Here is a 24,312-nt window from a genome sequence, read left to right as displayed (position 1 = left end):
AAAGTGTGTAACTATTTCTTTATTACTTGGCTGTAACAAGAGTTTTTTGTTCACAGGTTAATAATGTAGTTTGAAGTTTATTAACATAGTATCTTAGCCATAGACCACTGGACACATGATATTAATGTAAAGTTTAGAGAAATTCTGGTTCTCAAATAGTTTGCTTACTGATGCTCTTTCTTTTGTTTATAAACCATCAGATCTCTAGTGCTTGTGTACTGAAATCAATTCGATGTTAGTGCTCAGAAACAAAAAAAACATTTTGCTAACTGTGCACATAAGAATTTCATGTGACATCTGTCTTTATATAGGAGCACAAAGTGCTGTTGACAGGCACGCCACTGCAGAACACAGTAGAAGAACTGTTTAGCCTCCTTCATTTTCTTGAACCTTTGCGTTTTCCTGCTGAATCTACATTCATGCAGGAATTTGGGGACCTTAAAACGGAGGAGCAGGTAGTACATATAAACAACTTCTTAATTTTCCAATTTCAGTGAATAATTTGAGGATGTTTTTTGTTTTGTTTTTCTCTTTAATACTATGGTTTATAAATGGATTATATTTAAATCCTTTCTGCCTCCACTGCCCTTTCAGTCAGTGCCAAAAGAATTTGGGTGACTAACTTACTATCAACCCTCACGCAGATCAACTCTTCATATAGATATGTAATTTCACTTCGTGACACAAGACGGTAAAGAGAGGGTTCACCCTCTCAAATTTTTAAGCAAGCCAAGGACGTGTACTTGGCATCACAGATTTGATGCACAGAACAAACATCTCTAAATGAAATATAACCTATAAAGATTTGCTATTTATTTGGTATTAAATAATTCATTTTTTTCCTATTAAATAACAAATTATGTGGCTATGATAAATAAAGGAGTGAGATTAATGGAAATTCAAGTTCTTCCTCTTTGAGGCCAGGTTGTCTGCTGACAAATGCTAAAAGCTTCCTTTCTGTAATCAGAGCACCTAGAAAATTACTTTGGTAACTTGTCTCTGAGAGTGAGACTGTGTCCCTTCCAAGCAAATATTTCATGTAAATCTGGCAAATAGGAAATGTAGATTGTAAAATGTTAAATTAAGCTTCTTTGTTACCTTTGCATACATTCCAGTTATATATATATTTTATTCAGGTGCAAAAGTTACAAGCTATCCTGAAACCAATGATGCTGAGACGGTTGAAGGAAGATGTAGAGAAAAAGTTAGCTCCCAAGGAAGAAACTATAATTGAAGTAGAACTAACTAATATCCAGAAGAAATATTATCGGGCAATTTTGGAGAAGAACTTTGCATTCTTGTCGAAAGGAGCTGGCCAAGCTAATGTACCCAATCTAGTTAACACTATGATGGAACTCAGAAAGTGCTGCAACCACCCTTATCTTATCAAAGGTAAAACATTATAAATTAAAAGACTGACTTTTTCAGTTGATATACTTCTGTTCTTGGTGTCACAGTTCAGGGCAGCTGCACCTGTAGTTCCCCTCTATAGTCTAGCCAAGGCACCCACTCTTAATTTTCTAGCTCCCGAGTATTGCCTCTCTTAGCAGAGACATGCATGTCTCTCCTTCCTGACCATGGTGTTTCCAGTCTGCACAGCTCCCTGCCTAGACTGGGAATTCCCCAGCAAAGTCAGACTGCCTAAGCCAGCCTGCTTTTCTTTTTTCCACAGAGCAAGTAAACAGTGTAGTTGCCACAGTTTGGTTACCACATGGCTCTTTCTAAGCAAGCGTGTTTATTCTTAAGGTAAAAGCATTACAGAGAAAATATATTTAAAACCAATAAAAATACATGCAAGGATGCTAATAAGCTTACCAGAGATCACCTCTACTCCAACAAGGACTCTGGCCAGTGAACAGTCCTTCAGACCCCACTAAGGGGTTTTTCTGGGGTTACCAGTTCATAACTTCTTTTTCTCAGAACAAGATCACTTGTTAATCTGAGAGTTACTTCTTTAAATAGTTTTTGAGTCTTTGATCTGTCGTCATGTAACAGGTGGTCAGCAGACAAAAGTTTCCTTCCTGTAGGCAAAGCTTCAAAGGCAGAGTTCTTGCATGAGCAGAGTAGGTGCATTTGCTTGCCCCTCCTCCTAGAGATTTCCTGGGAAACCTACTTAAACTAACAGTTCATTTTTGTCTTAGCCCATTGTTGAAAAGAGTCCTTTGATGCACATAGCACTTCCCAAGGTTTACATTAGTCATGTCTCCTAGACTAGTTACATACGATCCTGTAATAACACATCACCATTTGTATTTTTAATACAGTGAGCTCCTAAAATACTTAAACTCATAGAATCATAGAATATTGGGACTGGAAGGGACCTCAAAAGGTCATCTAGTCCAGTCCCCTGCACTTCTGGCAGGACTAAGGATTATCTTCCAAACCATCCCTGACAGGTGTTTTGTCTAACCTGCTTTTAAAAGTCTCCAGCAATGGAGATTCCCCAGCCTCCCTAGCCATTTATTCCAGTGCTTAACCACCCTGACGGGAAGTTTTTCCTAATGTCCCACCTAAACCGCCCTTGCCGCAATTTTAAGCACATTGCTGCTTCTCCTATCCTCTGATGTTAAGGAGAACAGTTTTTCTCGCTCCTTGAAACAACCTTTTATGTACTTGAAAACGATTATCACTCTTCCCTTCTCCAGACTAAACAAACCCAGTTTTTTTCATCTTCCCTCATAAGTCATGTTTTCTAGCTCTTTAATCATTTTTGTTGCTCTTCTCTGGACTTTCACCAATTTGTCCACGTCATTCCTGAAATGTGATGCCTGCAACTGGATACAATACTGCAGCTGAGGCCTAATCAGCGCAAAGTAGAGTGGAAGAATTACTTCTCGTGTCTTGCTTACAACACTCCTGCTAATACCTCCCAGAATTATGTTTTGGGGTTTTTTGCAACAGTGTTAAACTGTTGACTCATAGTTAGCTTGTGATCCACTATGACCCTTCTGCAGTACTTCTTCATTGGTAGTCATTTCCTATTTTGTATGTGTGCAACTGATTGGTCCTTCCTAGGTGGAGGACTTTGCATTTGTCCTTATTGAATTTCATCCTGTTTACTTTAGTCCATTTCTTCAGTTTGTTCAGTTTATTTTGAATTTAAATGCTATCCTCCAAGGTACTTGCAACCCCTCCCAGCTTGGTATCGTCCACAAACTTCGTAAGTGTACTCTCTGTGCCATTATATAAATCATTGATGAAAATATTGAACAGAACTGGACCCAGAACTGATCCCTCTTCTTCTTCTTCAAGTAGTATCCCTATGGCTGCTCCACTTCAGGAGCGCTCATAAGCCTCTCGATCCCTTGATCAGAGATTTTCAGTTAGCAGTGTCCTTTCGACTCCATGCCTCTTTGGGGCGGATACCTCCTCATGCTGGATACCAAAGTTATAGGGGGGCCTCTTTGTGCCAGATGCTGAGGCTATTCAGGGTGTGCAGGTGAACCATCCTCAGTTGCTTTTCAACCGCCTCAGCCTGAGATGGAGCCCTAGCATGTCCACCTTGAGTGTGCCTTGGCTTTTCTAATATTTCTGTAGTGGTTAAGATAAGTTTTTATAGCTAATTTTTAGTTGTTAATATAGTTATATTTAATTAGATAAGTAGTGAGAGGATTGTTTTACTTTGCTCTTTCCACTCAGGGAGGCTTATTCTTTTCCTAGCAGGGCATGCCTGGCTCACCATGTTTTAAAGATTACCTCTCTTGTCAAGAAGCTGTATCTGTGAACAATGGCCACTCTGTGTCCCTAGCTTGTGGGAGCCCCATGTCTTCCAGAAGTGCAACTTCTGCCTGGCCCTCAAGTCCAGGGCAAGGAAAAGTAGGGAGATGAAACTTAAACTGCTGATGATGGAATGCTCCTTTTGGCCAGTTTGAGAGGTCAGGAGACCCTCCCCTGTACATTTGTCTCCAGACACATCTGGTGCCCCTTCTACCTCTTTGCAGGCTTCCGCTAAGACAGGGAAGACTTTGGAGGCTTCCTAAAAGAAGAGTGCAAACTCTCTCCTCAGGGAGTCCACTCTGAAAAAATCCAGGTCTCCAGCAAGATCTACTATCTCTGAAGCCTCAATCTCTTCACTCAACACCATTGACTCAAAGGTGTGCTCCAGTAGCAGCCAGGTTGTAAAGTCCAGGAGCACGGAGAAGAGAGATGGCTCTGACAGGGCTTTGGTACCTCCTGTCAACAAAGAGGGCAAGCATAGACACTGTCGACTGGCACTGTTGAGTTCAGCCCAGATGTTGGTACCCATGCATGAGGCACCCTTGGCACCAAGCAAGCAACGGTGCCAGATACCATCGGCATAAACTTCAATACGCCCACCATCATCAGTACTCTTTGCTTTGGCAGTTTTGGCCTTGGCTACTGCTTCAGTGCCAATCCTCTATTTAGTACTGCAGGAGTTCACATATACTAAGGACCTCTTGATAATAGATGAACTGGAGTCCCCACTCTTCATTGGTACTGAACATCTCTTGGTACCAAACCCTGATCTCTGGACTACCACCCTCGGTATTGCAGGGCTCTCCACTTTTTTCTGCAGGTGCCCCTCCTTTGGATGAGATGGAGGAGGATGAGGGAGGCTTCCAGTCGGTCTCCTTTGTTTCTGTTCAGGGCTCTCCAACATATCCCTTCAGGAAACCACTCTCTGAAAGTTATTTGGAAGATCGGCTTCATTATGAAGGGTGGTGGGGAACCAACCTTGTATACCATTCCCATTTCTGTATGGCCCAACCCACCTGGGCTGTCTATCAACAGCAATTTGCCAGACCACCAGTACTGTCGCATAGGAAGGCCAGAGTTGTTCAGCCCTCTCCTGCTCAACCTGCTCCTCCACAGGAGCAGATGTTTGAGGAGCAGGAAGCTAAAGCAGTTAAGGAGGCCACCCTTCAAGAACCTATTTCATCCTCGTCGCTGGGTGAGGTGACTATGCCTCCACCACCATCCATGGCCAATGATTTTTGGCAATTTCAAAACCTCACAAAGACGATAGCTGACGCTCTTCAAATTCCTATTGAAGAGATCAAGAATTCATAGCACAAACTGTTTGATATCTTAGAGTGAACAACATCCTCCATGGTGGTGATACCCATCAATGAGGGCTCCTATATCTGCCTAAGATGGTGTGGCAGACTCCTGACATCCACATGTTAGCAGGCGCACAAGAGGTATTATGTTTTCCCTAAGTATTTGGACCTTCTGTTCGCCTACCCTCCACCAAACTCCCTAGTGGTGGATGCAGTAAATGAGCTGGGTAGGCAGCACTTCTCTAAGTCTACCCCATATGACAAGGACTAGAAAAGGCTGGATCTCTTTGGGTGAAAGACCTGTTCGTCAGCAACCTTGCAATTCAGGATCATGAATACGAAGCGGTCATAGCCAAATATAATTTTACAAATTATAACAGATTAACAGTTTTTATTGAACATCTGCTACACGAACATAGGGAGCAATTCCAGTTGATCATCTCAGAGGACCGATTGGTGGCCAGAACGGCTCTTCAAGCATCCTTAGATGCAGTGGACACTGCTGCTAGGTCCATCTCCATGGCGGTGGTTGTGTGCAGGGTATCATGGCTCCATCTTTTGCTTTTTCTGAGAGAAGTACAGAAAATCTTGGAGGACTTTCCCTTCAATGGTCATAAACTGTTCTTGGAAAACATGAGTCATTGCAGAATCTAAAGGACTCTAGGGCTACTTTAGAATCCCTGGGCACATATACATCTACAAATAAGAAAGGGCTTAACAGGTCACAGACTACCCAAAGATCTCATCCTGCTCAGTTTTCCAGATTCCCTAAATCCACCAAACCACCCAGAAAGAGACCTAGATTTCAGAGAGAGGGGGACGCCCAGCCACCCTCTGTGACCACCTATCCAGGGTTTGAATCCTCCTGCGTCTCTGTATTGACAGCTGTGCCCATTAGCCCACCTCTCCCACTTTGGAGACTGCCTTGCCTATTTTCAGTATGTTTGGAGGCAGTTCACTGCTGACAAGTAGGTCATAGGAGTCATAACATTGGTTAAACCATCCATTTTATATCACTCCCTCTCTTCCACCCCATTCCTCTTCAGGGACCCCTCTCACAAGCTTTTATCGAGACAAGAAGTGAACTTTTTTTTAATTTAGGAGCTTATAAGCACAAGGGATTACGTATTTCCTTGTGCCAAAGAAGGACACAGGGTGCAGACCGATCTTAGATCTAAGACTTCTAAACAAATTTGTAAAGTCTGAGAAGTTTAGGATGGTAACTCTGGCAGCTATAATTCCTTCACTAGAGAAGGGGGATTGATTTTTGGCCCTCGACCAACAAGATGTCTATTTTCATATAAAAGATTCACCCATTGCACAGGAAATACCAATGTTTCACTGTAGTCCCAAGATCATTTCCAATACTGAGTGCTGCCCTTTCCTCGGTCTCAATGGCGTTCTCAAAAGTCCTGGCAGTAGTGGCTGCTTACCTCCAACAAGAAGCGATCCTAGTCTTCCTGTACCTTGGCAACCATTCCTGTGAAGCAGTGCTGTCTTCCATCCAGATGGCCCTTGCTCTGTACCAGGAGTTGGGTCTGCAGCTTAATGTAAAAAAAAGTCCATATTAACCCCTGTACAGAAGATACAGTTTATAGGGGCATATTTGGATTTGTTGACAGCCAGAGACTACCTTCCTTAGACAGATTCGTAACCTTGTCAGGTCTGGGATGAGCAATTCAGGGGACCGTTGAACCACAATAGAAATTCAGTTCCTGGGACACATGGCAGCTTGAACCTTTGGACCAATCATGCAGGGCTATGTCTTTGCTGCTTCCAGGGTTGGCTCAGAATGACCAGTTCTCCAGTCAGAGACCCACTGGATAGACAGGTGATAGTTTCTCTATGTGTGAGGAACTCCTTAGACTGTTGGAAGAATTAACTCAATATCTGTGTGGGAGTCCCTTTCTGTCACCCAGCCCCTTAAGTGACTGATGCATCACAGTTGAAATGGGGAACTCACCTCAATTTGTTGGAGCTCAGGGCTGTCAGGAATGCTTTCCTTCATTTCCTACCCCTCATCAGGGCAAATCAATTTGGGTCACGGCGGACAACATATCCTGCATGTTCTATATCAACAAGCTTGGAGGACCAAGATCCTCCTTCCAGCGTGCCAAACCCATGAAGGTATGGGATTGGTACATAGCTCATCAGATCCAAATTTCAGAGATCTACCTCCAAGGTATTCAGAACAACAATTCCTCAGCAGACAGTTCTCACAGAATTATGAATGGGATCTAGATGCCCAGTTTCTCTTCAGCATATTCATGAGATGGGGACTGCCAGAGGTGTATCTCTTCACTGCTGCTAGGAATAGGAAGTCTTCTCTTTTCTGCGCAAGAGGGGATCTGGGCCACCACTCCTTGGAAGAAGGGTCTGTTCTCTGCAATTCCTCCAATGCTGCTGATACTAAGTGTGATGAACACGATCAGACAAGACAGAGCCAGAGTTATCCTTATAGTGCTGACGTGGCTGAGACAAGTTTGGTACCCATACCTGTTTCACCTATGTACCCAACCATCATTTGAGCTTCCGTCCATTACTCATCTTCTGTTATAGGATATGGGTCATGTGCTTCATCCCAGCCTAGCAATTCTCTGCCTCAAGGTGTGGCTTCTCAATGTTCATGGGGTTAGAATCCTCCTGCTCTACATAAGTACAACAGGTTTCAGAGTACCAGCCGTGTTAGTCTGTACAACAGGTGTTACTGAATAATAGAAACAGATCAATCCTCACTACTTACCTGCAGAAATGGAAGAGATTCTTCCATTCGTGTTGTCGTTGTTGCCTCTTGCCTGATTTGGTGCCACTTTCAGTCATCCTGGTTTATCTGTAGGATCTAAAGAAACCAGGGTTATAAATTAGTTTGATTAAGGTCCATTTGGCCAGAATATCAGCCTTTTATCCTCTGGTAGAAGGATTGTCTGTATTTGCTCATCCAGTATTGTATAGGTTTATTAAGGGTTTGGGGAAACTCTGTCCGCAGACTAGAAACCCTGCTTTAACCTGGGACCTTAACCTTGTACTCAGTGACCTTGTAAGACCTCCATTTGAACCACTGGCAACCTGTTCTCTGTTGCATTTTTCTATGAAGATGGCCTTTTTAGTAGTCATCATGTAGGCTGTTGGATCAGGGAGATTGGAGCCTTGATGGCAGAACCTCCCCTTTATAGCGTTCTTTAAGGACAAGATGTCCTTATGTCCCTACTCTAAATTCTTACCTAAGGTTCTATCAAAGTTCCACCTTAATCAGTCCATTCATTTTCCAGTGTTTTCCCCAAAGCCACATAGTTCTCTACAGGAATTCTATTTACATGCCCTGAATCTTTGAAGGGCATTGGCCTTCTACTTAAATAGGATGAAAAAATTTAGGAAGTCACATAGGCTCTTCATTTCCTTTGCAGGTAGATCAAAGGGTCCTTGATCTCTGCTCAGAGACTGTTGAGATGGATATCTGGTATTATTGCTTGTTATGATGCTGTGGGTGCTCATTCCCCCCAAAGGGTGTTAGCACATTCAGCCAGATCACAAGCAAGATCTACAGCATTATAAAAGAATGTGCTAGTATCTGAAATATATAGAGCCTGTACATGGGTTTCAGTACATACGTTTTCAAAACATTATGTCTTGATCCATTCCATCAGATCTGATTTGACACTTGATTCTGCAGTACTGTCTTCAGTTCTGAACTATTCTGAAGCTGCCTCCTCCATCTGGGAATATTGCTCGAAGTCACCTGAGGTGGAGCACTCATAAAGACACTATTCAAAAAAGAAGAAGTTACTTAGTTTGTGTACTAACTGTGTTTCTTTAAAATGTGTCCACCTATGGGTGCTCCACTACCCACCCTCCTTCACCCTCTTCTTATATCACATTGGTAGATGTGAAGGTGAACAAGCCTCTGATAGTGTGACTGATGTGATTAGGCCCTATGAATAACAGAACGCCACTAGCCATCACCTTCAGCCCCCAACTAAAACCTCTCCAATGCATCATCAAGGATCTACAACCTATCCTGAAGGACAACCCATCACTCTCTCAGATCTTGGGAGACAGGCCAGTCCTTGCTTACAGACAGCCCCCCAACCTGAAGCAAATACTCACTAGCAACCACGCAACAGAACCACTAACCCAGGAACCTATCCTTGCAACAAAGCCTGTTGCCAACTGTGTCCACGTATCTATTCAGGGGACACCATCATAGGGCCTAATCACATCAGCCACACTATCAGAGGCTTGTCAACTGCTGGAAATGGCCCACCTTGATAATCACTACAAAAGGTCCGTCGTCGTCCCTCCCTCCGCCCCCGCTCATGCTGGTAATAGCTCACCTTAAGTGATCACTCTGGTTACAGTGTGTATGGTAACACCTGTTGTTTCATGTTCTCTGTGTATATAAATCTCCCCACTGTATTTTCCACTGAGTGTATCCGATGAAGTGAGCTGTAGCTCACGAAAGCTTATGCTCAAATAAATTCGTTAGTCTCTAACGTGCCACAAGTACTCCTGTTCTTTTTCCACAAGGTGAGTAATATCTTCTTTTCTATGCTCTTCTGGTTTTAAAAAAACAAAATTCTTAGCTACCAGTGGCTTTGTTTTAATCAGTAATTACAATTGTATTGGTTATGAATGTTGTAGCTGTGAACCTATAGTGTAAAAAGTTAGTTTTGTGTTAATACAATGTTTCTGAAACCTTTGTAAATTATTTCGGCAGGTATACTCAAATTTCTGATGGGATAAGGCCAACTGCTGTTCCTTAAATTCCATTCTCTGAAACAATGTGCCCAAATATTGTTTCTCTTTTTGTCATAACTAACTTTAAAATGAATTACTCCATTCAGCCCAGGTGTAACTTATTTGAAGTCTGTAGCCATCAGAGGAGGTACATAAAATGTGAATTTGGCCTGACGAATTTAGGGCCACTCAGAAAGATAAACAGGTGTGATTATGTGCTCTGTCTCTTTAAGCCATCTTTGTGTCTTCTTTATTTTGGACTGTTCTGAAGGCCAATGTGACCCTCCCGTCCTCTTAGACAGCTCATCCCTGGCTATGTATGGGTGTCTGCTCTTCTAGAATTTCTGCAGCACACTTCTCCTGACACCAAATATGCCTTTACTGCCCCCAGCATGCCTCCTACAACAGGGTTTTAATGGCAGCCTTACTAGGGTTGCCAACTGTCTAATTGCACAAACCCAAACACCCCTGCCCCGCCGCTTCCGCAAGGCAACATCCCTGTCCCGCCCTTTCCCAAGGCCACCCACCCACTCCCTTCATCCCCCCTCCCTCACTTGCTCACTCTCTCCTCTCCTTTGTGCTGTCACATCAGCATATGGGAGCGTGGCTAGTGGGGAGAGGGGGAATCCCTCCCAAGATTTCTATTTATGCTCCCTCCTGTGGGAAAAAATCTGTCTTTACTTACAGCTGTAGCCTGTAATGTGTGGTTTGGGTTGTGTTGTGATTTTTGTTTTGTTTTTTTGTTTTTAAAAATGGCTGTGGTTGGAGGACAGAATTTGCCCCAAAGGGAACAGTTAAACAGTGAAATAGAGTGGGTTAACCAAGCTGTGTGATCATTAACTTGTTGTGTGGGTGAAAAAATAACAACCACCATTTCTTTTGAGATTAGTCATATATTTTTATTATTTGACAGGTGCTGAAGAGAAAATCCTTGGGGAGTTTAGGGAAACATATATCCCAACTGCTCCTGATTTTCATCTACAAGCAATGATCCAGTCTGCTGGTAAATTGGTCCTCATTGATAAACTTCTTCCAAAAATGAAAGCAGGAGGCCATAAGGTGCTTATCTTCTCTCAAATGGTGCGCTGTCTTGACATCCTTGAGGACTACCTAATACATAAAAGGTAGAATGCTACATATTTCATAAACTCTGTGTGCTGTTCTCAACAGGGATATCTTTTTGATAAATGATTGCAACCTACTAAAATTAAAAAAAAAAAAAAAAAAAACAAAGTTGGTACCATTCTTATATATAGCTAATGTTTCACAATGCATGCAAAATTATATTGGAAAGACTTTGCATTTCATATATTTAATAACCTTTATGATGCAATTTTATTTAGGACCATAGTTGTATGTTTTTTTTCAATGCTTGCTGTACAAATTAGCAATTACAAGGAGGAATTCAGCTTGTATCAGTATCTTGATTTCAATTCATATGATTTTGTGATATTGTTTTAAAATGTGTATAAAAAGATGTTTCTTATTCTATAAACAAATAATACATAGACTAGTGCAGCATCTGAACAGGTTGACTCTTCTTTTGAATGCCATAGAGGTATGACTTGGCTTTGCTCTTTGGTTAGAATTGTCAGAGTTAATACATGACAAAATGCATTACACCAGAAACATGGCTGACTGCCAAAATGCCTGTGGATTATCTGCTGTGCCATTTTATGGTTGATCAGCAAGGGGGAAAAATGCTTGTGAAGCTTTCTACTGACAATTAAATACAAATTTTGCAGTTTACTCCACTTATTTCTCTGCATGTGGTGTTTCTATGGTTTAAGGTGTGGGAGCAAAGCACATATATTTTGATATTACAGCAAGAGTACAAGAGTCTTTGTAATTATAAAAGTTAATAAAGCAGCAATAATTTAACTAGGTTTTTCATTTTGTCAGCTTTTCTTAAGGAAAACGTAGTTTCACTGGTGCCTCTTTAAAGACTTTTGGTGGGGGGGTGACTTTATTCTTGTTCCAGTTTGCTTGGTCTTGAGAGCTTGATAGAACAAAATTACTAGTTTAGAATTTAATAGAAATTATTACATATTACAGTTAGGCTAATGTTCAACACTTTGCAAAAAAAAAAATGCTAATCAAATATAAACCGGGCTAAAATTTAAAGAAAGACTAATTTATTTGTAGAAGGAATACTTGTTCACAATCCAAATACTGGTTTCTCAAGTGACAGTTATCTAAACATTGCTTTATACTGATTACCCAATAATCCCATATGTGATGAGACAATTTAGCATATTACAATACGAAACCGAAGTATGTTATAATTTGCGCTCACTTTGTGAGCCCTGCTAAAGACTTGAAATGTGGTAGACAGCTCTAGAGGGAGTGGGACTTTCGGGGTGGTGCCCCACAGCCTCTGATTGGGCAGCCAGAGGAAAATGGAAGCTAACTCCTTGTCCTCCCCTTCATTAATTTAAACTTCTGCCTGTGTCTTTTGGAGCCTCTTGTCCCATTTTGCTGCTCTACCCTCCGTCCCTGTAATTATAGCATAGGAGCTGTGTTTTTATGATGATCACACATGTTGGTGTGTAGGGAGCTTTTCCTGTTGGGGCCAAATTGTCAGAGGCCTGATGGGATTTTTCACCCTCCCTGCAGCATCATGGAAGTACAGTTTAATTAAATAGACATAGGACTTAAAAATCAATATTAGTCATTTGTAGGAATGTTTAATTTGTCGCTACTTGCAACCAGTATCCAGTATGGATAAAGGCCAGATGGCCAGCTCCCACAAGTAAAAGAGACGTGAGATTTCATTGGTGGACCTCAGCCCTATGGGAGAAGGAAAGACCTGAAGGCTTTGCAGACCGAGATTTCACTTTTGATACCCTCTCTGAGAGTATGAGAGATGATTCAGAAGTGTGGGCTGAGTTATGGGTTATATGGTGGGAGCCCTGTAATCCCCTCATTGGATCCAATTAAATGCTTGGTGCATGCAAGTCAGGACAGATAGCACACTTTCCCAGTGTTAAAGTAAGAAAGTTGCAGCTGGCCATATAAATCCATCCCTGTGTTTATCTGCATTCACCTGTGTATCCAAATCAGTGCTATTCATGAGAGATAAATAGAAAGCAAAGATAACTTTTTTCCATTGTAGATGATAGGTAACTGTGCTTTTGTAATACCTGTTTTTCTAAATAAGGGGTTTCTTTTGCACTTTCTAGGTACTTATATGAAAGAATTGATGGGAGAGTGAGAGGAAATCTGAGGCAAGCTGCTATTGATCGGTTTAGCAAACCAGACTCTGATCGGTTTGTGTTTCTTCTGTGTACCAGAGCTGGTGGATTAGGCATTAATTTGACTGCAGCTGATACATGTATAATTTTTGATTCTGACTGGAATCCTCAGAATGATCTCCAGGTAAATTCATTTGAGGTTATAACTGGATCATAAAAACCACCAGGCTGTATATTTCAGTAACAGTATAACAGAGCTTTTTTTTTTTTTTTTACAATAGGATTACAGTATACAAACAGAAGATCAACTGTATTTGGCTGGGCTGTGTCTTTGATAATCAGAGCTATATTTTTCCATCCCATTTTCTGTAATTATCTTGAAATCCGAATACAAATGTAAATTTTGAAAGGCTTTCTTCTTTAACTTTTTCTGTTTCTCCCCAAAAATATTCAAAATAGACTTTCTTTATTCATTTAATAAAATTAGTTCTCTGCTTAAATCATAATAAATTTGCAGTATATGCAGTGCAATACAGGCAAACTATTAGTGAGATTATAAAACTCTGAAGGTTTTGAGGATATCACAGAACTCATTGGGGGACAGATTTTACTCTCTCATACATAATTAATTGAATAAACGTTAATGGAACTGCTCTGGATTTATAATAGTAGAACTAGAGAAGAATTTGGGTCTGTGCTAAGTTTCAGATACTTCTGTGATGCTCATAGTGTTAGAGAAAGAGTGGGAATGACTTTCAGAAACTATCCACACACAAAAATTGCATTGGAAAGCCAGTGGCTGGCTATTCATTATCAGTGCAGAAAAATTACTTAATGTAAATAATAGAGAAAAGTTAATAATATATGTGAAGTGATGTTGAAGTGAAGAAGTAGATATAATCATGGAATTATAATTAGAGGTATCGCATGTAAGAATCGGGGGAAAGTGTCTCCGTAGTTACATGATGCTCTTTAGATTACAGCTGGGATTTGGCATACAGTTGTGGACACTCTGCTGCATATTATATAGAGTAACTGAAGATTGCATCAAGAGGACTATTTAGTATACAAAAAGGATCGTAGGGGGTACACACGAGAAATTTGAAATAAATATGTACAAGTTCAGAAAACTGAAGTTATCCATTAAGGACATAGGGGAAGAAAGAGATGACTCTTAGTACAAGTAGATAAAAGAATAATGCAAAGATGGAGAGATTTTTCATCACTTATTAAAACTAGAAATAATTGATTAAAATTAAAACTAGAAACCTTCAGTTTAGATTAGCACAAAAATGTTTCAGTTGTAAGATCACCTAGAAAATGGACCAAATTTAAGGAAGAGGAAGTGGAATCAAAATCTCAGAAATCCTCAAATGACTTTTTGTCTAGCATCTGACTGGAGTGATGTGGAGAGATCAGTACTGTGAACAAATATATAGATAGGATTTAGTTATGAGATAAATAACATGATATCATGCAACTTAGACCACTTCACCTGCATTCTTCCTACTAATCCATCTTTTCAAGACTACTTCTAACTTTCCGAGACTCTTCTGTATTTGTACGACTTCCATTTAAAAACATTGATTTGTTTTCAAGTTGACTGTGTTCCTTTAAGATTACTTTATAGCACAGCAGGTTTCTTAGACGAAGGAATATATCTTGCTCCTAGGCAGAAACCTAATTTTGTTTTTGTTTCCTCTTTCAAAGGCCCAAGCCCGTTGTCACAGGATTGGTCAGAACAAAGCAGTAAAGGTCTACAGATTGATAACTCGGAACTCATATGAGAGAGAGATGTTTGACAGAGCAAGTCTGAAATTGGGTCTGGATAAAGCTGTCTTACAGAGCATGAGTGGAAGAGAAAATAGTGTTGGTGGTGTATGTAGACTTTTTGTTTTTGGCCAGAATAACTACCATTTTTAAAGCTACTTTTGTAATTGCAAGGAAACAGCTTAGTTAATTTTAACTTTTTTCTTGGGCCTTTTTTTTTTTAAATTGTGTGCATAGCTATGTGATGCTTTCTGATGAAGGCAAAGATGAACATTTGGAAATGTCTTCAAAAGTTTAGCCATAAATTTGCTTTGAACTCTTGCACAGACTACTTCCTCCATGTTTTCTTGTTAAACCACAGGGTAGATAATTGCCTTGGTGATGTATCTGAAAAAGTGAAATATTTTGCTTACCACATTTTTTTTTTTAAAATGGTGTAGGCTTTATTTATTTTATTTGTACAGATTATGCCAGACCATGAACCTAGAATCATTAAAATATTATGCTTCACATTTCACAACATTCGTTACAAATTTTTCACAACAGTGAGACAGGATTCCTATCTCATTTCCTATGCAGCTTTCTGTTTGTATGGAAGAAGGCAGGACTACATTAGCTCCACAATCAAACCTTGATATATCGTAGTTTGGTATTTTTTACTCCACCTACATTATTTTAAGAAAAATCCCATGAAATGTAAAACTTTCCTCCACTTTATCTTTTTATCCTTCTAGATGAGTATAAGCTGTCGCCTTAATAAAGGAAGAGTTAATTGAGTTATACAGGTGATCATATACATCTTTAGATATTGATTAAACTAGGGCACAAAGCTATTTTTTCCCCGAGTCCCACATGAATCATGACATATAATAAAGCCTTGATTCATCAAGGTACTCAATAGGTGCCCAAATATAGACGCAAGGGTACACGAAATATGCTATAATAATATTTATATATATTTAATATAATTGTATTTATCATTTTATTGTTTTTATTGTTTAATTATAAAAAGGTAGATACTAAATCTACAAATCTGAAAGGTTAACTTAATTATAAAAATATTGGTCATGGAAGTAGATAGAAAAAATACTGCACATATGCTTTTGTGAATTTTTCATCCATTTTTACAACAAATTAAAACAAAAACACCTTTAATTATTTGTACAGATCCAACAGCTTTCCAAAAAAGAAATAGAAGACCTGCTTCGAAGGGGTGCCTATGGTGCTATTATGGATGAAGAGGATGAGGGCTCTAAATTCTGTGAAGAAGACATAGACCAAATCTTGCAGCGCCGTACGAAAACTATCACAATTGAATCCGAAGGAAGGGGTTCAACGTTTGCCAAGGTACAGTAGCAGCAACTTGTTTTCCATTTGATCATGCTACTCTGCCTTTTATTTAAGAAAATTCTTATTGTTGCTTAGATTCAGAATGTGAGATTTGTAGAACTTTGTGTCAGCAAAGAATTTCATGGGACTGTTTGTTTTTAAATATGAGGCCCACGTTGCATCTGTTCTTTTGCACGCACACATTTCTGTCTACTTTACCTTTTGTGTATGTACTCGAGAGATTTTGCATGCTGATCTCACTAGAGAGAGACCTATATGGACGTGTGCACATGGAAAAATCTCTGATTGGCATGGCATACATTGAGTAAATTGCATACTCAAAAGTATGGACCACGTGCTGGGAAAACAATAGCTGTGTACTTCTGGTGTTTGTTTTTGTTTTTTTTTTTAAAAAAGCAACAACTACTAATATATTTTTGATATAGAGGACGTACAGTTACTGAGAATACTTTTGCTTTGCTTTATTCATACACTAGCACATAAACTAAGACAGTCATTGCAGGTGTAAAGCACATAAGAGCAAATAAGTGTTGAATGGGATTAAAGAATAACTCAGGTTTATACTGGAAATGCAGAGGCATCTCTTTATCCATATTGTTTTCTTGTTAGGTCTTTGAAAAGCAAAGCAAGGATGGTTGTATAGGAGAGGAAATGAAGATCTATAAAATGTGAGAAAAAGAAACTGAGGGTGTGGGACAAGGATAGAATTGGGGAAAATAATTCCATACTAATTTCTTACTGGTGCTAGAGGCAGCATTTACATTTAAGACAGAAAATAGAATATACTCTATGCTGATTATTGGCAAGGGCCATGTTTGAGCTATTTTATGGCTGCTTCTAATTGTATTCATCTAAATCTCTTTGTTTAAAATGCTTCCCTTGAAAATAATTTTAAAGCATTTTTTGATTTCAAGAATGAATACAAACAATGTGAATTATGGGGAGTTATAAACTTTCTCAAATTGGTTAGGCCACTGACATATAACATTCACTATAGCAGACAGAAGTGGCAGAAATAAAAAGAACGAGAAAGGTTGAGAGGGACAGAAGAACTTAGCTTTCTATGGATCTCAGAATATGCATGCAGTTATATTGATTTGAGGATCTATTTAAACTTATTGATTGTGGAGTTAGGTTTCTCTTGTGAAAACTAGTCTTAGGAAAGAAGAATCAGGAAGCTTAATGCTATCATCTCTTCTTTATGAGAATAACCAAAAAGTATTTTTATACATAATTTACCTTTTCTTCCCATGCCAGTGTTATTTGCATGTCTGTCCCTGGCATTAAACTGCCCCCAAATCCCTAATTTAAATTACCAGGGGCTGGAAATCAGAACATTCCCTTAATGTATTCTACTTAAATGAAACCTGAATGGCCATGTCTACACTTAATGGGGATCGACACTGCTGCGATCGATGCAGCAGCGGTCGATTTAGTGGGGTTAGTGAAGACCCCATAAATTGACCACAGAGCGCTCTCTGGTCGACTCCGGTACTCCACAGGAACGAGAAGATTAAGGTAAGTCAACAGGAGAACGTCTCCCGTTGACTCAGCACGGTGTAGATACCGCATTAAGTTGACCTAAGCTACATCAACTCCAGCTACATTATTCATGTAGCTGGAGTAGCGTACCTTAGGTTGACTTACCCCGGTAGTGTAGACAAGGTCTGTGTAAGATGAAATCCCTAAGTGGTGATGTGGCCTCTTCAGAGAGTTCTTCTCTCCGTTATGCTAAATTAGTCATAGGAATTAAAAGCAGCAAGGATGACTTCCTGGGGTCATCTAGTCCTTCCTCCCTATCAGTGCTGAGTAGTTCCTTATGTTAAAATTTGTAGAGCTCTGTTTTTCCTGCTTTAAAAGTTCTGAGGGAAATACACTTATGAAAATTCCACTCCAGGTCTCCTCTGAAGATTCAGGTGATATATTGAGGGATGATTGTGGAGTCATAGCCATGTAGTCTTTTTACAAAATTGACAGGTTACAAACACTACTGAGTCATTCACTTTACATAAAAATATAAAGATTTAGGTCCTGATTCTGCAGTGGGCTCCATTCAGGTGAAACCCTTTGCCCAAGTGGAGCTAAATGTAAAATCAGGGCCTTCGTTGGGTTTAGCATACATGTTCAGAATTCCTTGTATCCTGCCTATAATTGTTCCTTTGCTATAATATGCATACCAGTGAGACCTTGCTGTATGTCTTGTGTATCCTAAGTTACATGATACGTAGAATAAACAAACATTTTAGAAAGTCCATCCAACTTTTTTTTTTTAAACACTAGTCTGCCTCTCATCTGAAACATTTCAAATGACCGCACCGCACTTTTAAGTTTTCTGGGCTTGCCGAAGGAAGGTAGCAGTGTTTTATGGGTTGGGGGGGGGGGGGGGGGAGAGGAGGTCAGAAACTGCTGCAAAAGGGAATGTAAGGGGCGGAAGGCTTTAAAGGTGCATTATGTAATGGCACATTACAGTTTTGATGTGTTAGAGTGGCCTATTCTCTGTGTTGTTGCCTTGAGATCTCTTTGGCAGTCACATGGAGATCTATATATCGTATATACTCGTTCAAAAGCCGAATTTTTTTAGTAAAAATGGGAAGCGTCAGAGAAAGGGGTTGGCTTATGAATGGGTATAGAGAGGGGGAGAGGTGGGACACAGCTCCTCCCCCCAACAGAGGGGGCAAGAAGAGGCAGCAGAGCCAGAAGGGAAGAGGCGGGTCCAGAGTCTCTCCGCTTCTGGCTACTCTGCTCTCCCCCCAGCCTCAGAAGCAGCTGCAGCTCCGAGGCTGGTAGGCTGTGGCCATGCCGCCCGGCCTGGCCCCCCAGAGCAGGCTGCGGCCCAGTGGCTTAGCTAGCGGGGCAGCGGTCGCTCCCCCACTGAGCACAAGTGGCACCTTGTCAATTTCTTGGCGCCTTTTAAATTTTCCCATGTTGAGGGAACAGGGGGAGCGATCCAGAAAAAAGGTGCCACCCGCTACAGCGCTTTTACGCACCCGGCAGCGCTCCAGGTCTTCGGCAGCGGGACCTTCAGTGCCGCCGAAGACACCCAGAGCGAGTGAGGGCCGGCCGCCGGAGCGCCGCTGGGTGAGTAAAAGCGCCGCAGTGGGTGGCAACTTTTTTTTTTTTTTTTTTTTTTTGCATCGCTCCCCCTGTTCCCTCCACCGGGCTACACTGGTGTGGCTGCGCCGCCCGGCCCGGCCCCCCAGAGCAGGCTGTGGTCGCCCGGCCCGGCCCACTGGAACATGCTGCGGCTGCGCTGCCCAGCCTGCCAGAGCAGCTCCAGCCGGGCCAGAGACATCCTCCCCTGGCCCTCCCCAGATAAGGTGGGAAGGGGTGGGATAGGGAGAGTGCGGGAGTCCTGGGCTAGGGGTGGGGTCGTGGGGGATGGTCACAGGGGTTACTCCCTGATCCCCAGCTCCCCCTCGCCAAATTTCCCCACCAGTTGCTGTCCTGGCCCATCAGGGTAAGCAGTTGGCGTGCCGGGACACTTTGTGTACTTAGGTTTTCCTCTGTGCCTGCAGACGCTCGAGGTAAACAAACCGTTTCGGCCAGCCAGCAGCTTATCCTGATGGCCCGGGAGCCACAGTTTGCTGACCCCTGAATTATAGGGTTGGCTTATGAATGGGTCATAAACATTTTCCATTTTTACTTATCCATCTCGGGGGTGTTGGCTTATAAACGAACTGGCTTATGATCGAGTAGATATGGTAATTTTTACCAAACATCATTCTTAATTAGACACCTGATTGTAGGACAGGTCTGGATTCAAATTATCTTTGTGAGATTTCTTTTCAAAATGAAAGGTCCTGCTCTTGTTTTCTTTCCTCTGATCTTATGGCATGTTTTTGGTCAAGGATATACTGCAGTTGATTATTTAGATAGTTTCCTTTTTGTAATGTCTTTTAGAGGATGCTGTCCATCACTTTTCTGTGCATGGGAATATTTTTGCTGCTGCTGTTCCGCCAGTATTATGTATTTAGTTAAATGTTCTGATCCCTTTAAGGAACTGGGAGTACCTTCTAAATAGAGAAACCCTGCCAACTCTGCAAGCTCAGAGTTGGCATGTACATGTTTTAGCAAAGTTTTTAGAGCATGAATCAATAATAATCCTGAAATATTTTTCTCAGCAGTTTATATCTTGTCCACCATCCAGCCTTTGGCAGTCAGGATGTACTCTCTTAGTGCTTTTTGTCAGTACCAAATTGATGGACGCTACAATGTTTTTTTAGCATCTCCTTTCTTAGTGAGCTGCTGCCTTAATTTTCTATAACTTTATGGGACTTAGAAGCATTTTTGATGCACACATTGAACATGAGGGGCTTAGTATTTAAAAAGAATAATTTGGTGTATATTTAACATAGTCATTCTGTATTACAGTTTTATGCCATTAATGAATATGATGATGTTTATTGCAGGCTAGTTTTGTTGCATCTGGAAATAGGACTGATATTTCATTAGATGATCCCAACTTCTGGCAGAAATGGGCCAAAAAAGCAGAAATAGATATAGATGCCATCAGTGGTCGAGTAAGTATTTTTTGTGTGTGAATATTTTCATTTGTGTACATTCTTTTTAATGGCCCTTTTTGTCTTTCTCACAATCATGTTGCTCATGTGAATTGAATATTCTGCAGATTGAACTATCGAGTTACCACCTTTGCGAATTAATATTAAAACCTTTGGGCTTTAAGGATAGCAGTGTTGGATTTATGAAACTTTCAACCAAAACTAATCATCACACTTGTTATTTTAAATTGACTTCTTTGGTTAGTCGGTGCATTAGTAGGCAGCGTCAGGGCTTTTCTAATGTAAATCTGGTTCCCAAATGACCCAGGAGACCATTTTAGCACCTAAGAATGGTTGGAACACGAGCCAGTCTGACTGCTTTATTTCCATTGGCCACAACCCCTACCATAGGCGCTTCGAAAGAGTGAGAGAGAGAGCCACAATGTCAGTTCTTCTTCAAGTGCTTACTCATGTCGATTCCATTTTAGTTGTGCACGCGCCCGTGTGCACAGTTGTCGGAGATTTTTGCCTTAGTGGTATCCGTAGGGCCAGCTGTGGCGCCCCCTGGAGTGGCGCTCCCATGCGACGGTATATCAGGCGCCGCCAGCCGTGCCCCCTCTCAGTTCCTTCTTGCCGGCAACTCCAACAGAGGGGTAGGAGGATGGGAAATGGAATTGACACGAGCAAGCACTCGAAGAAAAAACGGTTACCTACCTTTCATAACTGTTCTTCAAGATGTGTTGCTCATGGTCATGCTACCCCTGTGTTGAAGGAATCGCCAGGTTGTCAGTTTTAAAATGGCTTTATGTCTCCTTTGCATTGCCAAGAGCATACGGAATAAACTGGTCCCCAATACCTATGGCAGTATTCAGTACAAATAAAATAAAACGTTACATCTAGTTTGTAATGTACATCTAATGTATTGGTCTCATTGAAGGAGTAAAGAATGAAGAATGTCTGTTTTGTTGCGTAAGAATTCTATAATTGGTTTACAGCTAGGAATTTCTTTGATGTTTGTGTAAATGTGGAATTTAAATAGAAATTGCCCTCTCAAAATTATGTCAGGTACTTTTAGAAAATGTTACCAACTATGTCTTAGATAATATTTGTTAAAATTTTACAGAACAGCCTGGTTATTGATACCCCAAGAATTAGGAAGCAAACAAGACCCTTTAGTGCCACAAAAGATGAGCTGGCTGAGTTATCAGAAGCAGAGAGTGAAGGGGATGATAAACCAAAACTCCGCAGGCCTTGTGACCGCTCTAGTGGATATGGAAGAACAGAGTGCTTTCGGGTGGAGAAAAACTTATTAGTCTATGGGTAAAATATACTCTATTTTGTTAAAGTGAAACTCACAACATAGTGTTGATTTCTAAATATACTAAATCTTACTTATGGAATATAATTTTTGTTTTATTAACAAGAATGAATTACAGATCTTAAGATGTAAAATGCTTATGTGCGTTTTAAATATTGCCAACTGTTGAGACTTGTAAACTAGTAAAGTATGAGATACACTGGCAGCATAACGCCTTTCCTTTTTCTTCAGTATTTTAAGTCATTCTTCTAATATACTCTTAATGTACTTCTTTATTTTTAATTCTCATCCTCCCCGACTCTTAAGAGGAGTGCTTTCAGGAGCTCAGATGAACTGCAGCTCACCAATAACACTGTCAAACTATATATCAATTTTTAAATCAGAGTTGTATGCATGAGACACGTTGGGGAAATCTGTTTGGGATGGGAGTTTTGTTCTGTACCCTATATAAGTCTTTTCTCTTCTGAAAAGTTTAAAAGAAAGAGTGAGTTTTTTCCTTTTTAATCAAAATGTGAGAAATTTGTTAATCCATGGATTATACATAAATTATAAGTGTTCACTGGAAAGAACTATGCAGAGTTAGAAATTGCGTAATATAATGCACATACAGTATGTGTTCATTTTAAAATCAGTCTGGAAAAATAGGACACAATTTTCAGAAAGAGATACCTAAAGTTAGGCTTATAAATCCATAATTAGGTGCTAAAGCAACCAGATTTTCAAATATACTAAGCACCCTGCGGTTCCAGCTGGTTTGAATAGGAACTTGCAGATTCTCAGCACTTTTGAAAATCAAGCCTATTATTTATGAGCCTAACATTTGGGAACAAAAACCTTAGTCGTAGTTCACATAAAGAGAGAGACAGTGTGTGTACATTTAGCAGTATTGTAATAACGATTTTTGAAAAACCTAAACCAATAATCCTTATTTGAGATACACATTCTTCAGAATTTCATTTGAAACAGTTATTTTGATGTTTACAACATCATGGTATCTGAAGCCTGAGTGATTCACAGTCCTTTGGACTCTAGGAGCTTACGCTTCCGAAGACACCAAAAAAGTGAAAACCACAAAATCTTAAGAAGTTGTTCCTTTTGCAGTAATACTCATATACAGATTGCCTGAGTATTGTATTTTAAAAATTCTGCTGGGTGTGTCACTTTGGGTCAGGTGGGGTCGTTGGAGAGAGATTTTGTCACACGGTCGCTTCAAGAGGCAACTAAATGAACAGGACGTGGAGATAATTTGCCGAGCACTCTTAGCATATTGCCTTGTTCACTACAGAGGAGATGAAAAGATAAAAAGTTTTATATGGGATCTCATCACCCCAACAGAGGATGGGCAAACACGAGAGCTGCAGAATCACCTAGGTAAGGAACTAAGTGTTTCTGTAATTAGACAACTTTTTGTATGTAATTTTGTGATAAAGAAATCAACATTTTCTAAGTATGTGAAAAAAACAGCTAAAATTTTTGTTTAAAGAATAATTAAATAACTAAAGTAAATGGATTTTGCTGAGGTTATCTCAAAAGGTTGATTGGAAAAGCAAATTCTCCTTTTTCCCATTCTTTGCTATTGCTGGCTTTCTACTATGGGTTGGTATACTGTATGTAAAGTAAACTTCCCAGTTCATTGCTCACTGAAACCTAGTTCACTGTGTGCTAACAGTGACAATAGGCAATCTCTCCTTTATCTTTCTGTCCTAATGGTGAAATACACCTCTTAGAGATTCCCTTTCTGACAGACCAAGGAGCCAAGGACCTATAATGAGCCTGGTATCCCATATGGCATTTGGGGTCACCACCAGAGTTTACCTCTTTTAGAATATATTAATTTAAAAAACACTACAAAGCATCTGCCAGTTGTACATTACTGTCCATTGCTTTGTATTTTCATTTTGTGTAGGTTTGTCAGCACCTGTGCCGAGGGGTAGAAAAGGAAAGAAAGTGAAGACTCAGGCTAGCACTTTTGATATTCATAAAGCAGAATGGCTTCGAAAATATAATCCGGAACATCTACTGCAAGATGAAGGATATAAAAAACACATAAAGCATCACTGCAATAAGTAAGTACTAGTATAAATGTGTGAATGTATTTTTTCAGTTTGTATAAAGGATTATTTTTTCTTTTAGCTGTTCGTTGTTATACTCTTGAAAGATTAAAAGGTATATCTTAAAGAACAAAAAAGGGCGGGGGGGCAATCATTTTTCCCCACCGATGATTTTCCGAAGCAGAAAGTAACATAGCTCTAGTAGTAGTAGTAGCCTTTATGGCATCTTATTGCACATTTCCAAAGCATCTTACGAATATTAACTACTATTGTTTGTTTCCTTTCTTTTTTGCCAACTTATCATTCTGTGAACAGAGATCTGGGAAGTCTGCTACTTCTGTAGAACCACAGAATTCACAATTGTGGGTGTTGTGC

At 40.3% G+C, this 24,312-nt stretch overlaps 1 protein-coding gene across 9 annotated transcripts in view; it reads left to right on the top strand.

The window, feature by feature from the left end:
* Nucleotides 1-24,312, top strand: part of CHD9 (chromodomain helicase DNA binding protein 9) — a 182,314-nt gene that overhangs the window by 108,569 nt on the left and 49,433 nt on the right. For all 9 annotated transcript variants that reach the window (XM_074968612.1, XM_074968615.1, XM_074968613.1 and 6 more), the window contains 10 exons: nt 312-455; nt 1,137-1,392; nt 10,669-10,879; nt 12,938-13,133; nt 14,660-14,827; nt 15,887-16,066; nt 20,479-20,589; nt 21,692-21,888; nt 23,058-23,257; nt 23,793-23,952. In XM_074968612.1, the coding sequence (XP_074824713.1) occupies nt 312-455; nt 1,137-1,392; nt 10,669-10,879; nt 12,938-13,133; nt 14,660-14,827; nt 15,887-16,066; nt 20,479-20,589; nt 21,692-21,888; nt 23,058-23,257; nt 23,793-23,952 (1,823 nt within the window). The remainder of the gene's footprint in view (nt 1-311; nt 456-1,136; nt 1,393-10,668; nt 10,880-12,937; nt 13,134-14,659; nt 14,828-15,886; nt 16,067-20,478; nt 20,590-21,691; nt 21,889-23,057; nt 23,258-23,792; nt 23,953-24,312) is intronic.

This window comes from Natator depressus, chromosome 12 (genome assembly GCF_965152275.1).
Source record: "Natator depressus isolate rNatDep1 chromosome 12, rNatDep2.hap1, whole genome shotgun sequence".
Taxonomy (NCBI): domain Eukaryota; kingdom Metazoa; phylum Chordata; order Testudines; family Cheloniidae; genus Natator; species Natator depressus.
The sequence above is the reverse complement of the archived record's forward strand: the minus strand, read 5'-3'. Positions and strand labels throughout refer to the sequence as shown.